This window comes from Gadus macrocephalus, chromosome 3 (genome assembly GCF_031168955.1).
Source record: "Gadus macrocephalus chromosome 3, ASM3116895v1".
In the NCBI taxonomy this organism is placed as follows: Eukaryota; Metazoa; Chordata; class Actinopteri; order Gadiformes; family Gadidae; genus Gadus; species Gadus macrocephalus.
The window spans coordinates 14772058-14788327 of NC_082384.1; the positions used below are offsets into that span (position 1 = coordinate 14772058).

The 16270-nt window shown below is 44.5% G+C and overlaps 1 protein-coding gene across 3 annotated transcripts in view; it reads left to right on the forward strand.

Annotated features, from left to right (window-relative positions):
* The first annotated feature begins 737 nt into the window (after window positions 1–737).
* coro2aa (coronin 2Aa) overlaps window positions 738–16270 on the forward strand; it is a 30537-nt gene continuing 15004 nt past the window's right edge. The window contains exon 1 of one of the 3 annotated variants that reach the window (XM_060047538.1): window positions 738–1067. In XM_060047538.1, the coding sequence (XP_059903521.1) occupies window positions 1053–1067 (15 nt within the window). In that variant the 5' untranslated portion in view covers window positions 738–1052. Of the gene's footprint in view, window positions 1068–10580; window positions 11140–16270 lie in introns of those variants that run through there. The other 2 variants (XM_060047541.1, XM_060047539.1) reach the window with 2 other exon arrangements.

The window sequence follows — 16270 nt, forward strand, 5'->3', positions numbered from 1 at the left end:
TGCTTACTTAAAATGTTTTAAATAGTTGTATGTCAATCGCAGATCTGCAGGTCATGACGGTTATTTTGTCCTTTCTTTGTTAAATTGCTGGTGACTTAAGGGATATTCCTGTGTTCAGGAGGAACGCTACCTTCTGTTTAGCATAGGGGGTGCTGGTGATATAATAATCTCCTCTTGCAGCGGCTACGGTTCGCCGATAGGGACATCAAACGCCTTCAGAAGTATATTACCAACTGACTTCTGCCGATGAGAACGAAAAAAAAAATTAATCTGGTGTGAAGTTACATGTGCATGTAACGATCAATTCATAACTTGCTGTATAGAGAGACGGAACAAAATGTTTTTATACATAATGTATATGCCATTGCCTATAGGCTACTATATAATCTAATTATATGCCAGACATTTTGGATCAAGGTTTGCTACATAATTTACTCTCATGACGTGTTTTCGACACGTGTATTATTATTGTCCTAGTGCATATTATTATAGGCAGTATTGCAGTCTATAATTATCATTGATCCTTTTCGAACGATGTGGAATTAGAGTGACCGTGTGTACGAGCGAGGTTATAGTCCATCGCAGTCCTACCCCTTCCATATGAATCGACAATACTACTAAAAACGAATTTGTCTATGGTTTAGTTTAAAGTGGAACATGTCTGGGTGGATTATAACTCATGCCCCACCCACCCTCCTCCCTCCGGTCGTCCCGGAGGTTGCTCGACGCATCTTCCAGCTCCCATCCATCCTCCTCCTCCGCCCTTATTGGGACACAGACACGCGCGTCTGGCCCTTCCATACCTGACTTGTCGTTTCGGTGATGTTTTGTCTTTCGCCTCACACAGCTGTGTTTTGGTGTTCACTTGGGATTCGCCCGTTCTAAGCGGACATTATGATTTATAAATGAACGCAGAAGCGGTATTGTAAAAACTTCCTCAACACAGTGCGGGCTGAAGTGGGAACTCGATCGAGCGACAACGTCCACTGCCGGGTTCCACAGGGTCCTCTTTAGGGGAGGGGGAATTGTTGCCACCTGCCGTTGCGTCTTGCATGACCATCTCAAAGGTAAGTTTGCCGAGTTTTGATTTATTGGAAATATGCATCATGTGCATGTTAAACCACGTAAGGGTTGGTCGTGGTGTCATTTAGCCTCGTTTGAAATATACATATGCCCTATTGGACTTTTCCGCGTGGTTGGGACCGGTCGCCGGTGCCATGCGGTTCTCCAGACGCCAGACACGTCCCGGGGCAAAACGTTTCCTTATCCAAAGAGAACTATAGGCGGAACTCGGTGCTTATGTTTTGAAGTTGGTCCAGTCGGTCGTTGCAAACAACAGTTTGGATCATCTCTGGTTGTTTCTGGCCCAGAACAGATGTTTGACGCTTTAGCGATTCGTTGCTTTTCTCTCTAGTTTGACAAGAGACAATGTGAAGAAGACTAATGCATACTTAGTTATAGTTGTTGTATTACCGAATGAATCTGCAAACCCGCACAGTATACAGAGTAGCCCTATACTGAGACAAAACAATATCAAACGAGCCGTTGTGCTTGGTGAATATATCGTCTTGTCAATATCGAGCACCGCTGAGGTGCAATACCATCAGCTCATCTCGCTAAGTACACCTGTCATGTAGTTTATGTTGAACAGTTGCCAAGCTAAGCATTATCTTAACCAACCTTCAAGGCGTCCATCTGCTGTCCAGGACACCTTCCCGCCATGAGTCAGGCAAACGGAACAGCAGGTGAAGGGAGGCCCATTAGGTGTGTGCATGTGTGTGTGTGTGTGTGTATAAAGTGTGCCTCTGTTTTAATTCTTCCTCTGCTGGAGTTAAAATCGTTTCTGCATCGTTATGTAAAGCCCTAAACACACAAGCCCATATCTAGGGCATATTCTTATGAGGAATACCATCATATGACCGAGATTCAGAATTCACACACCCAGTCTGTGATGTTTATTCACTCATCCATTCAGTTATGTATTAACTGTATTATGCCATGATGGAGATCAAAGATGCTTTTTAAGCGCTATTCATATCATATTTGATCATGTATGTCAATGTTTGCTATACAACTGCATTATAAGCTGATGTTTGCCACACAAACGGCAGTGTACCTATACATAAGCGGCTAAATAAATGGAGGGTTTGTGAGCTATGTGAAAGCTATCTGTTCGGTACAGCCACAGGCTACGTAACTCGAAACTAGGGAGTCCAGGTGCTGCTTTGGAATGAAGGTGTGACTTTTGGCGAGGACGACCCGTGCCTCAGGACTAGCAGAGAGGTCTAGGAGGAGCAGACGCTATGAAGCCTTGTAGATCCAATGCTGAACAATAAAGACTACTTCCTATCGCTAATTTTGTGGAGAAATGTGTTATACAATTCACCAAATGTTAAATCAGTTGATACTCCCATTGACCTAACCAAAAGGAAGTCGTTGCTTTGCTATTTACTAGACCTGAAGCGATTCTAAGTGATGTTTGATTAATAAACTCATAAATAAATTCAGGAAAAAGGTGTAACTCATAAAGGTCCTTGCTTGCACTCTGCCTGAGAAAACACCCAGCTATAGAATGTCGGCCAACCCCGACTCAGCACGCCAACAGCCATCAACGGCTGTGAATGACTGGCCCTACGTGGGCGTTTGTTGGGGCATAGTGCGAGCAATATCGAAACTAGAACCCTGTTGACTGGAAATATAAATGCCATAGCCCCTCTTAAACCATCCTTGCTGTCTAGTTAGGTCATTTAGCAGACACTTTTGCCCAATGAAACGGTTAGGTTTGTAGATACGTTACTTAAGAAGTAGGCGAGGGTATCTTGCTCAGGGATGCCTACGGGTAGACTCACACAGCCTTTCAGCTGGGAGTCCAACACCCTAAACATGCTAGACGTGTAGCTGCTCTGAAAGGCCTAAAGGCCAAATTACCCTTCTGTGTCAGCAAGGGAAGATCCTCAAAGTTCCACGTCCCTACCTGGACCCGCCCCTATTGCTGCTTGCTTACGTACACAAAGACCGGCAGAGGTGAGCAACTCGTCGCCTGTCCCTGCAGAGGTTTGCGGTGTCTCAGAACAGGTGGGGTGGGTTGGCAGCTCCCTAATAAAACAGTCTATTGATCACACACACAGGTCGTAAAAACGCTGGAAAAAGTGGGGCTTGTCCAACATGAGCATGGCCGAAACAACAATAATTAACATACAGATTCATACGACTTTAATAGCACTCTTAATTGTATGTGTGTGTGTGTGTGCACATGCGTGAGTGTGTGCACGTGCAGTACTAAACGTCTTTCAGCAATAAGTAATTTAATAACTGGTTTATATTGTGATAACGTGTGTTATCTTACATGTATTCCTTCCTTTAGTCAAACGGACTCTGTCCTTTGATTATTGTTTTTTTATCACAATTTAACAATGGGTGTTACAATTATATATTTTTTCCTAGTAACGCTAGTGTCGATTAGTGTGAGCTTACCCCCCTGAAAGATTTATAGAAAATATATTTGTACCAAAAATAATAAATAAGGAAATCCATAATCATATTATTAAGCCCAGGCATTAGGAAGCAATCTGAGTAGATGTTGAGGATAACTATTATGTAGGCCTACTCATCGTAACAACCTAACATTGAGGAAATCCTAAAATGCTCTTACGCAACTGTCCCAGCCTTCATGTAACAGAGCGATAACAGCTTTTGTGACGCCACCTATTGTGGTTTAAAGACATGGTTAACATGCTCTCCTCTGAACAAGCACCTGCTTTCTCCCATTGTGTCAGTAATAATTTTGATTGCCGTGTGTTGCCTTTTATTGTATAACTTAACAAACTGTTTGAAAATAACAACTCCACCTGGCTTCATGTAGTCAAAGGCCTCTCACTCTCAGTCACTTTCTATCCTTATTGTATCTCACTCTGTCTCCCTCTCTCTCTTTTCTCATTCTTTCTGTCGCTCTCTATCCCTCTCCCTTATTATCCTCTCTCTAACCCTCTTCTCTCTCATTCTATTCTACCTATCCCTCTCTCCTGTACTCTCGCTATATATTCCCCCAAGCTCTTTACCCAACCTCTGTCTGTCTGTCTGTCTGTCTGTCTGTCTGTCTGTCTGTCTGTCTGTCTGTCTGTCTGTCTGTCTGTCTGTCTGTCTGTCTGTCTGTCTGTCTGTCTGTCTGTCTGTCTGTCTGTCTGTCTGTCTGTCTGTCTCTCGCTCTCGCTCTCGCTCTCTCTCTCTCTCTCTCTCTCAGTGGTTGGGATATTGTACCGTATGTTGATGACGTGACAGCTGTCTGACTGTTCAGGATTAACTGATGTTGGGGGCGGGCTCTAAGGGAATTACTCAAAAATGAAGTGATTTTGGCAACCTTTGAAATAATAATGCCCATATACAATTGAAGATTGTGTATGCAAAATCATGGATGAAATTTTGTTTTTGTTGGTAAGCAACCTTGGCATCGCTTTGGCCGCATCACTACCACGCTGTCAAGGTTTATCCTTCACATATTGGCCATGTTACACAATGCATTGGGTTGTCATGGTTTCCGTTGTTTCAAAAAGGTTTACCCACACAACTCACCATTAGCTGTTAGGTGCATATGGTCTATCAGGATAAGCCTAGTGGAGCCTCGTGTAGCTCAGCTCTTCAGAAGAGCCCTGATGACCATTAGCCTGATGGGTCAGGACAAAGCTGATTCATAATTCATTTAGCCGAGGTTGGGCCTCCTCTTCCTATGTGGACGCTGTCCTCCCTATCGACCTGGTAGTCCTGCCCAGACCTCGGTGTAATGGAGCACTTTAGGAAGATGGACTACTACCTGACATTGGCAAGGCTTTCTGCATCGATTGTTGTTCATCTTTTTTCCCTTTTTCCTTTCCCCAAACGGTTTTGTTTGGAAAAAGTCAAGGTTTCAAAGTGACCTTCAAATCGGTGCTGCAAACAACACAGAGGCTGTGCCAGTAGCGCAGAGAGTTACAGGACAGGGAGGACAGTCGAGGTAGTTACGCACATAAACAACTCGGTGTCACCGCATTAAGCTACAAGCGTGCCGAGCGTGCCAAAACACACTGGGTGGCGTATCACAACCTGCTAATACTGTTAGCTAATGAGGGTTATCAGATTAGCAGCGGTATTAATCTGCTTGATGTAGGGCGTGTGCTGGGTGAAGATGGCTCCCACGTAACAATACGCTATTGTTGCTTTTGTGTTGATAGTGGCTGAAATGATAGCTTTGACTTAGCTTTGTGATGCAGCTAGCTAGCTGCCTTTAGCGGATGTTTCCCATGACAAAATGGATGTGGTCAGGTTTAAGTGGGATCCTCATGGCCTGTTGTTATCTTTGGTGGTCGCTCTCATGTCTATGAATAATTAATCCCCTTTCAATTCGTTTTTTACTGAATATTTATTATTGATGCACCGCATGGAATATTCAAATAAAGTCAACATTTCTACATGAATGGGTGCGATTTATAGGTCTTTGCTGTATCATAAATGCTATATTTTATTTTGTAAATAATCAAAATAGTGATTGTGGTGAACATTAGTGATTTTAGATGCAACAAAATTGAGAAGAATCTGCCTAGTGAGTAAACAATGGTGCTATTTCAACCTTCAGGAAACATCAGAGATTGATCTAATTTTGCTTACATCATTGTGGTCAGTTGGCATAATTGTGCAACATTTAACCAAATTTTCTTTGATATTTCTATGTTTAACCTCTTATCTTCTTTCCTTCCTTAAAGTTAACTTTAGAAATACATATTTTTCATGGTGGAGGGAAGATTTACTCTTACTTTCACACACTAACCTTTTAAGTCTATTATAATGCCCTGGTAATTCGAAAGCATTATAACATAATCTCTCTCTCTCTCTCTCTCTCTCTCTCTCTCTCTCTCTCTCTCTCTCTCTCTCTCTCTCTCTCTCTCTCTCTCTCTCTCTCTCTCTCTCTCTCCCCCTCCCTCTCTCTCTTCTTCTCTCACGTATTCGAGGGCTGTGGGAGTGTACGTGCAATTGTAGGTTTACTTTACCCCTATCTCTCTCTTTCTCTCTGTCACTATTTTTCTCTCGCCCCCTCCCTCTCTCTCTCTCTCTCTCTCTCTCTCTCTCTCTCTCCTTCTCTCTCTCTCTCTCTCTCTCTCTCTCTCTCTCTCTCTCTCTCTCTCTCTCTCTCTCTCTCTCTCTCTCTCTCTCTCTGTCTCTCTACTTCCATTATATCATTTATGTGTAATCCGACCCCGTCATCTCTAATGTGTCGTTGGTTTGGCCCTCCTCTTAGCGAATAAAGGCATTGATTTGGGCTTCAGTTGGACATGGCTGGCTGGTATTTTGTACTGAAGTGGTAGTTTTTTGTGTGTGCACATACAGAGTAAATAGATTAATATAGAGCAGAGGATAACGTCATAACAGAGTTTGTTTAAGTAGGGCTGAAACCATTTTGCTTTCACTCAGTCCTAATAGTTATGTCACAGAACCACAGACATGACATTTCTTGGCTGGTCCTCATAAGCTACTGTACAGATGCCAATATTGATTTATCATGACGCTATCCTGTCACGATGACAACAGTGCTAATTTTTCATTGAAGGACTATAATATAGTTTATTATTTATTTATACCATAGCCGTGGTCGATAGATGCTACCCGGCATTTAAACATAGTTTGAACCGTTTGTAGGATAGGTTGACGGCAAATTTCACATTACTAACCTCATTCTACCAGACCGTGGTAGAGTAGGGACTCTCTCCAGTGAGAAGGACAGGGATGGGGTTTGGTTTGGTTATGATATACTCTAACCTCTCACCACAGTCAGCTGGGTCAGAACCAAACACATATTTCAGGAACAAAGATAGACAATTTGCATGTTTTTCCCCCTCTGGCCATGAATCATCCTCATTCCTGTTTGAATATGTTGATTTGAGTAATTTAGTATCGTTGGGATGAGACGGGCATCCCTTTTTAGTATCTGGAGGCTCTGTGTTCTTATTTTAGATCAAAGGGTTGCGGTTAGTCTGTTAATTATGGACCCTTAATGGCCTGAACGTGTTGCAGTCCTGTTTGGTTTAGGCTCATGGTCTGCTGTTGGCTCCTTACCTTGGTGGTGGATACTTACTGTTTTACCTTTGTTTATACCTTTTATACATTGATGTACATTGCGGAAAGAATAATCTGGTTGAAGTGGTTCATTCCCAACCAAAAAAGGTCCTGGGTTCGATCCCCAATGTTCACAACCAACCTATTGGCATTCCTGAGCAAGATGCCCTCACCCCCAATTATATAAACCTGTATCTGAATGCACAGTAAGTCACGCTGGAAAAGCGTCCGATAAATAACTAGATCCATAAGGGTACAGGTTTTATTCATACTCTGGGATGTGGGCGTGTTCTCTTGGTTCCTCTGTTCCTTGTGTTTCAGGTGGTTCTGGGAAAAACTCCCAACATGTTTCCTATTTCGTTTTTATTTAAATGCTGTCAAGAATTTGAACCCGAAGAATTTGGCAATCCAGGTTTCTCTTCTTTCAATATGTGTTCTGAATTAGTCCCTCTTTGTTTCTTTATTTATATGGTTGATTAACTTCTTGTGTTCCCATAGTTTATTCTTAACAGATGTGTAACATGTGGGTTGGACATGTAAGGTGTATGTTTTGGTTAATACTGGAAAAGGTGTGTGTCAGTGTGTGTGTTTGAGGCTGCATGCGTGTCTGTCTGCATAAGGGCATACGTATGTGCGTTTTTCAATGCATGTACACATGCCTTGTTCCTATTGCATTGCCCATTAATATCTTAAAAAAACTCAAAACTTTAGATTTACTGGCTGTGAAATCCACCACCAGTCGGCTGCCAAAGCTGTTGCACAGGCAGGGCTTTGATGTCATCCAATGAGAAAAGTGTCACATCCTCATGCTTAATGTTGACCTTTTCTGGAGTCAGCCCTGGAGGAATGAGGTAACGCTGCACAGACACGCAGAAATATCTGCTGAAATATCTGCCTCATCAGAGTTCAGAGCAACCGTTACCTAAAAAATGCAATGTCAGGTTGTCCTAAGTATACATTTTTTTGCACCCTCAAGGTTATCTTTGTTATTATTTTATTCAATGGATATTTATTTAGCTCATTTCACCTCATCTCTTTGTTTCTCTACTTGCTGGGTTCTCTGATATTTCATAGATAGAAACCTCATTGTCACATTGTTTGTACTGGTGGTGTGCTCTTAAGATTTATAGTCTGTCTAGAGCGTGTGTGTGTGTGTGTGTGTGTCTGTCTGTCTGTCTGTCTGTTTATATCTGCGTGTCTGTGTGTGTGTAGCATTCAGACTCGAGTTAAGGCAAGTAAAGACATACTGCAAGCCTGGTGGCTTGCGTCAGTGTACTTTGGTCCCAGCCAGGCCTGTTAAGACACATAAACCAGATAATTATCTCCTTCCTCATTGTTCTCCTGATGGATTTATTCAATATGCACTTCACCATGGCTCCATTCAAACTCATGTGTTTCCACTGGCTAGTCTAGCTATCGGAACTATAGTAACACAGGCTCTCCTTGGTCCTCTAATTCAATCATTAACAGAGTTTATTATTAAGGTTTCTGATTCACATTTTGCTATTTTTTTTTTTTTTTTAATTCCAGGCTTTAGTTTTAAATCTTTAACTTCTTGGATTTGTGTTTAAGGTTCTTGATCCATGTTTTTGAATTCAGCTCTTTATAATCCCATTTTTAGAAATCCGTTTTCAATATTATTTTCCAGATTCTTTGTGTCAAGCAATGTCAATCAAGATGTCCAGATGGTTCTGTACCAGGTGGTTGGTTATTTACTGGTGCTTCACCAGGGATGGAGTCAATAGGTTATCTCTGTCTAATGCAGTGTGGCCTTCTGCACAGTAAAGTAACAGGCAAACATAGGGCCAGGTAAACTAATCCCTCTTTAATTGAGTTGAGTACATCGGACTTACACACACACATGGTCAAAACCACAGTTATTGATGGGGTTAACTCAAACGTTGGATTGCCCTTGTCGCTGAAACCAGGTGTTTTAAAAACAGCCAGCCTGCTAATCACCAATGATACGTTCTAGCAGGGGGGAGGAAGGGCACAGGCCATTAGGGACCTGTGGTGTCAAAGCTTCTGGCCCGGTTTCTCACAGTCAGCTAGTCATTAGCCTGGGGTGCCTGATCTGTCATTACCGAACACATCGATCTTCAGATCTTTGGAAAAGGGGCCCGGTTTACGACGCAACAACGTTGTGTTTTCATGAACATAATGCTTATTTACCGTTCAAGACTTTGACATGAAAGTATTAGGTAGATTGCCTTACGACGTCTTAAGGACTTGGAGACGACGCTGTTGACTTGTTCTTGTCAATGACTGTTCTGTCTGTGACATTTGAACTTGAGGACACTAGTGGCTAGGACGATGGGTCTAGCCGACTCCAGTTCTGTCGGTCCCTTTGATGTCTGTCAGCGGTCCACGGTGACGAGAAGATGCGCATTGCGCCGCCTGCCTTTAAGGCTGTTTGTGGTTCCCACCGGGGCCCTCAGCACTAATGGCTGCTCTCAATGGTTCCTTCTGTTCTTTTTGTCAGGTTTATTATTACGCTGAAATACAACAATCATCATTTATATGTCCATTGCCATTCTTTTTGTGTCCATTACAATTGTTTTAGGTGTGTGTTTGTGTTAAACGTAAACACAGGGACATATTTGGTGCAGATGTATAATTTTTATTTATTTTATATTATATTTATACATTTGAAAGGGTTTCTTATACCTGTGTGTGTGTGAGTGTGTTTCTGTTCAGAGGGAATATCCGTTTCAGGTTTGCTTCACAAATATGCACTCATGCACGTTCTGGACGAACCCTAATGGATCCATCTCCCTGATCCCCACTCCTCGCTTCAGCATGTGTCCACCAGCTGTCACTGATCAGCTGTTCCCTCTCTGATGGCCCTCATATCGATCTGTTAGACCGCACACCTCACCGCAAGCACATAAACAAACACACACACACACAAACTTTCAGCGTGAAGCTGCTTCTACCCGGCCCCAGTATTATTTAATTAGCTTTCCGCTAGTGCTATGAGTGTGCACACATTGTGAAGTATGTAGCCTCCTGGTGCTACGGGGTAACAGGCCGAAGAGCTTCAGGGGTCACGATTGCTGAGCGGTTTCACAGAGGAGAACCAAGTCCTCATCCTGCCACCCGTGTAGCCTGTGGTTGTTCCTTTTTATGGAAATGTTTTGTTTGTTGTGGTGCGGACTCGGAGTGGTTTGTTGACTCAGTATGCCTCTATCGTAGCGGAGTAGGTAGAGGAAGGCAGAAGGAGAGTGAATGGCTGTAGGACTCCATTCAAAGTTGGGGTGAAAGCAGGACAAAATGGATCGAGAGCTTTAGTTGTCACAGCTCTCCCACTCCGTCCCTCTATCTCTAAGGAAGAGTCAGGAATTCTGATTGAGCAAACCCTGTGGAGGAGTGACGGGAGGGAGCGGCACTCCGGGAAGAGGGAGGGTGTGATTACCTGTCTCTCTCTCTCTCCCTCGCTCTCCCTCGCTCTCTCTCTCTTTCTCTCTTCTCTCTCTCTCTCTCTCTCTCTCTCTCTCTCTCTCTCTCTCTCTCTCTCTCTCTCTCTCTCTCTCTCTCTCAACCACTCGGCACCACCCTTTTTAAGGAGTGTACACACTCATGTATGCTTCCCTGCCTTTTCAAGCACACACACACACACACACACACACACACACACACACGTACAGCACCTTTAAAACAAACACACACACACACACACACACACACACACACACACACACACACACACACACACACACACACACACACACACATACCCACGCAAACACACACACACACACACACCCACACACAAACACATACAGAGGCAGTCTCCCGGTCTGTAGTATTGGATCTGAATGTAGTGCGTTCAGTGTTATTGTAGGCTAGCCTGTGGTTCAGGCCACTCTGCTTGGGATCCCCAGAGAGCCGCGTTCGGCCACTTGTTGGAGTCAAAGTTCAGCCCGAAGAGCAGGATCTGTACTCTGTGGAGGAGCCGACGATCACACCACTCTGCTACCACCCGGGGGGGATAAGGTGATTTTGTGTTCCTGTCTGTCCGTCTCTCTGTCCATCTGCCACCGCAACACAGTAGACAGGGTAAGTACTAACCCCATCACACAGGCGTCTGTCTCAACAATGTCTCTCTCTCTCTCTCTCTCTCTCTCTCTCTCTCTCTCTCTCTCTCTCTCTCTCTCTCTCTCTCTCTCTCTCGTTCTCTCTCTCTTTCTTTTCTCTCGTTGTATCTGATTGTAAGGACTTCATTCCTAGTTTCGCTTTAGTGGTAAACTGCAGGGATACTACAGGTACATGCATGTAGGATTACCTCTGTCCCGAGGCCTGGAAAATCTGACACGCGTGTGTTTGTGTGTGTCGTGTGCGTGTCGTGTTTGTGTGTGTGTCCATTGGACGTGTGGAAGAGCGTCGTTTAGAGTTACCATTGAATGGAGAATGCTCACAGAATTAGTATTTCCATTAAATTCCCCATTCCACACTTGTAGTTTGGAAGTGTAGTTATTCCAATAGTTAAATGTACTTATTCCAATAATTCCCCAATATGGAATCTAAAGATATGTGTTAGAAAATGTACGGGACAGCTTGTGGTGTAATCAATAAAAGTATTGTGATAGATAGATAGGGAAGCCTTGAGTTGCTATCAGTGCACCTTTGCCCCTGAGTGGGTGAAACTGTGTTTGTGTAGTCTCTTTGAGGTAGCCTAGTTTCTCTCTGTGTCTACATTGTAAACTCTAAGAGGATACTCCCAATTCTAATACCGGGATTTTGCTCAACTTTTGTGTTCCTCAATTACTACTCAGCCCTTTGTATCGCTTATGTGTGTCAATCTGTCAACTGTAAACATACCTACTGCAATCCACACCCTGCCTACACCAGATTCCTGTTGTAGTTAATGATTAGTTTGAGTACTGTATGTTATCTCGCATCTGGACATGGAAAGTAACCTGGGGGCCTGTGTGGTTGTGTGTGTGTGTGTGTGTGTGTGTGTGTGTGTGTGTGTGTGTGTGTGTGTGTGTGTGTGTGTGTGTGTGTGTGTGTGTGTGTGTGGGCGTGTGCGTGCGTGCGTGTGTGTGTGTGCGTGCGTGTGACGTGTGTGTGAATGTACTGTGTGTGTGTGTGTGTGTGTGTGTGTGTGTGTGTGTGTGTGTGAATGTGTGTCTGAATGTGTGAGTGAGTGTGTGAGTAAGTGTGAGTTTATGGGCCTTAGTGCGGTGACCTCACTCAGAGGTATCTGAGACATGATGCATGCTCAGCACATATGCCCATCAGGAATAGGGTGTGAGGAGGAAACTCTTCCTGACGCACAACGCAGAATCGAACCCGACAGTGTGTAGCCGCGGGCGCGTCCATGAGGAATGTCTCCAGGACGATGACACAATATTTACCTCAGCTGTCAATAATGTTCACATTTACAGTCAATGTTTACGTTTCTACTACTGATGTTGTGAATATATATTTTTTATTTTAGCTATATATATATATATATAGTATTTGTTCGATTTTATATATTCACACTAACTTTGTATTATTTGGATTTACTTCTGCTGTGACACCCGCGTTTTATCTTGTAAGAAAGTACAGAAAACCCACTTCAATCAGAATCAGAGGGTACAAACCCACACACACAAACACAAACAGACACACACCAACACCCACACACAAAAACACATACACACTCACACAGCCAGACAGGGTCACAAGGACAGTGCATGTTCTGCACAGTCTCTATTACATGAGTAACTGTTATCCCAGCACAGGACCATCAAGCCTGTAGGCCGTTTGTCATGTCAGACAACACACACAGACACACACACACACACGCACACACACGCGCGCAAACACACACACACACACACACACACACACACACACACACACACACACACACACACACACACACACACATGTGTGGAGTTTCACTTTGACTGCTTACACAACAGTACGGGAGACTACCCTGAGAGGGGGGGGGGATTGGGGTATCAGGCGTGGAGGGGGGTTTGGGTGGTGTATTGTACAGTCAGGCGTAGGTGTAATAGTCTAGAGATGGGGGGGGTTGGTATCAGGCCTGGAGGGGGGTTGGGTGGTGTATTGTACAGGCGTAGGTGTGATGGTCTAGAGATGGGGGGGGGCTGGTGAGGTGCGTTAAGAGTTGGGGTCTCGAGATTGAGATTGGGGTGTTAGTAGAGATGGGGTCTAGATTGTTTCGGGTCCTAAAGCTGTAGGAGTCATGGGATCTAGGTTTATGTGGGCCGGGTTGTAAGGAGTAGCTGAAGTGGGCTCGAGGTTTGGGTTGGGGTCTTAATAAAAGGTGTTAAAAGGTTGGTTGGTGCTCTATAGTAGTATAGGTGTCGCAGGCTATGTTTAGGTAGGGTGTCTTGTGAAGGGTTAGTGGGATAGGTTTACGTGGGTAGGTGTCTTATAAAGGTGTAGATTTAGGCGTAGTGGGGGCCAGGTAGGTGAGGTGATGAGGTTAGTGATTTATGAAGGCCGTGGGTGGAATAAGTGCAGGTGCTGCTGCAGGCATGGTTTCAGGCTCGTTCAGCTGTGAACATGTGGAATGCTAAATGCATGTTTTCAGAATGCTAAATATGAATAAAGCTTGGATAACATTTACACCTGGCATTAATATGCATTTGGAAATTGCTACTATACATTCAAAATACACCTGGCTTTTTATGCGTATTGGAGATTCATATCCGATTGCGCAGGTGTTAACGGTGTCCTAGTTTCTCTACCTGTATGCCATGTTTTCAGTTCCCCCATGTCAAATATTTCTTTGATCTCAATGAGACTGATTACATTTATATAAAAAAGTATTGTCTCAACCTATCATTGTGCTAAACTCTTAGGCAATGCGTCTAGTGAAGACCTGTTTGAATCCCACGCGAGGTCCTATGCTACATTCTCTCTTTCGACCCACTTTAAAATGTGAATGTCAATGAAGGCACAAAAGGCAATGAAAACTTGAAAAATGTTCCTGTCCACCTCTGGATTCTAATGTTGCAGATCCGGTTTCAGGCAGACATCTGATGTACCTTCTGTGTTAGTACAATTGTTCCTCCTCCTGGCATTTAAAAGGTAAGGGAGCGGGCACGCATAGCGTCTCTAGGCCGACGCCCATCGTGGCTTCATCTGTGGTTAAAAATAGACATGAGTCGTGCAGGACTTATCATCATATCTGTGTCGACACCAAACAAGCCAACGCAACGTCTTTGACCGGCTGATGGAAGATAAGAGGGAGAAAGTATCTAAAAATATCAATATTGACAATGGATTTTTCCAGGCCCCCCGCTGGTTTAAGCCCCTCTGTTGGAGATGAGACGGTGGGGCGTTGAGGTGTCCCTGTTCAGATTAAGGACCCTGCACCTGTCACGGATGCTTAGCTGTCACTTTCAGCCTACTGTTTACACACACACATGCATACACACACATGCAAAGAGACACAAACGTACACTCTCGCACGCACACACCCACGCATATGCGGGAATACACGCGCATGCATATACATAACACACAGAAAAACACCTAGACTCTCTCGCACACACAGAACACACAGAACACACAGAAAAACAAATATACTCTCTCTCGCACACACGCACACAAAATTCAAAGTTCCTTTTCTTTTTATTGCCCTCAAGGTACTTCGTTCAGTTTCCATGTGTTCGATGGATAAGCCTTTTCAAAAATCACTTTGAACGTTGGAATAATTGTGAACGTTTGGAACTGACTCAGACAGCGGTTCATAATTTAGCAAACAATGACTGTCATGCAAACCAGACGACTGTCATGTGCAGTAGAGGAGCAGCTGATGGGTTAGTGGGGGGTCACTGGCACAGTGGTTCATGCTCCTGACAGGTGACTGTCAGCCTGGTCTGCTACCTGACATCTAACAGACCCCGAGACAGGAGGGCCCTCGGTGGCTGATGGTTTTGCGCTTATGCCGAGAATTATGATTTAGATTGAATGAAGAATGGTGGTTTTGCACTGAGATTGTTGACTCTCCAGCTCTAGTCGGCGCTAGTAGTTGGCCACGTGGGCTGTGCCTTGTTGTACGAGGTTTGTGTCCCTGAACAATGCGGAGCTCTGACTCCTGTGTTTACTGAAGGCCGTCATGCCGTCAGGGTTGGCCTCCATGAGGACTGGCCTCCCCCATGGCTGGTCTCACCATGGCTGGTCTCACCATGGCTGGTCTCACCATGCTCGCCAAGGCCATAGGAACACCTTGTCATTTCAACATTCCAATGAGGTGGTGTTGGATGTTCTCCCCCTCTCTCTCTCTCTCTCTCTCTCTCTCTCTCTCTCTCTCTCTCTCCCTCTCTCTCTCTCTCTCCATCTCTCTCTCTCTCTCTCTCTCTCTCTCTCTCTCTCTCTCTCTCTCTCTCTCTCTCTCTCTCTCCATCGCTCCGCCCTCGGGGTCGAGAGTCCTTCTCTTCCTGCTCCTCCTGTTACTCCCTGTCCCTGGTGTTTGATTCCAGAGGTTCCGTTTTGACAAAAAAAAAAGAAAGGGGAATTTCAACTCCTCCCTGCCTCCTCTTCCTCCTCCCTGCCTCCTCTTCCTCCTTCCCCTCCCTGCCTCCGGTCCCATGTCATCCACATCGCTTGTTTCCATCGCCCTCCGTGGCGCGGCGGTGCAGCGGTCCCCTCCCCTCCGACCAGTACTCTGTTATTTCCACTGGCCGGGCGGTGATGTCACCCGGCCGCTGGTTTATTTAAAGACGCCGGCCCGACGCTGGGCCGAGCTGGCGTCGTCGCTGGTGTTTTTTTTTCTCTTTCCTACCCAATAAACGGTGAATGACTGAAGCACAACTCAGAATTTCGATTTGTTGTTTGCTTTGTTATGGGGGTGTCGCCATGGTGATGTGCGGGTATAGGCTTTGATAAGAAGATAATACGATAAGATATCAAATTAGAGTTAGAGTTGCATGTAGGACATTTCGGGGTCACAGGTAGTGTGACGGGACAGTAATAACAATTAAAACAAGATTATCATTTTTACATATGATGATTTGAAACGTTTAATTATTGTCGTTGCATTTTTTTATCATTTGAAAAACCTAAATGATTAAAGTAAAATATGGACTTCAACATACGGCGTCTAGCTGGGAGCCAGTGAGAGCGTAGCCAGAGGGAGAGCAGACATGCTGGCAGGGCCCAGAGTTAACCCACTAATAACATACAGGACGGCCCTGCACGCAGCGTCTGTGGACACTCTCTG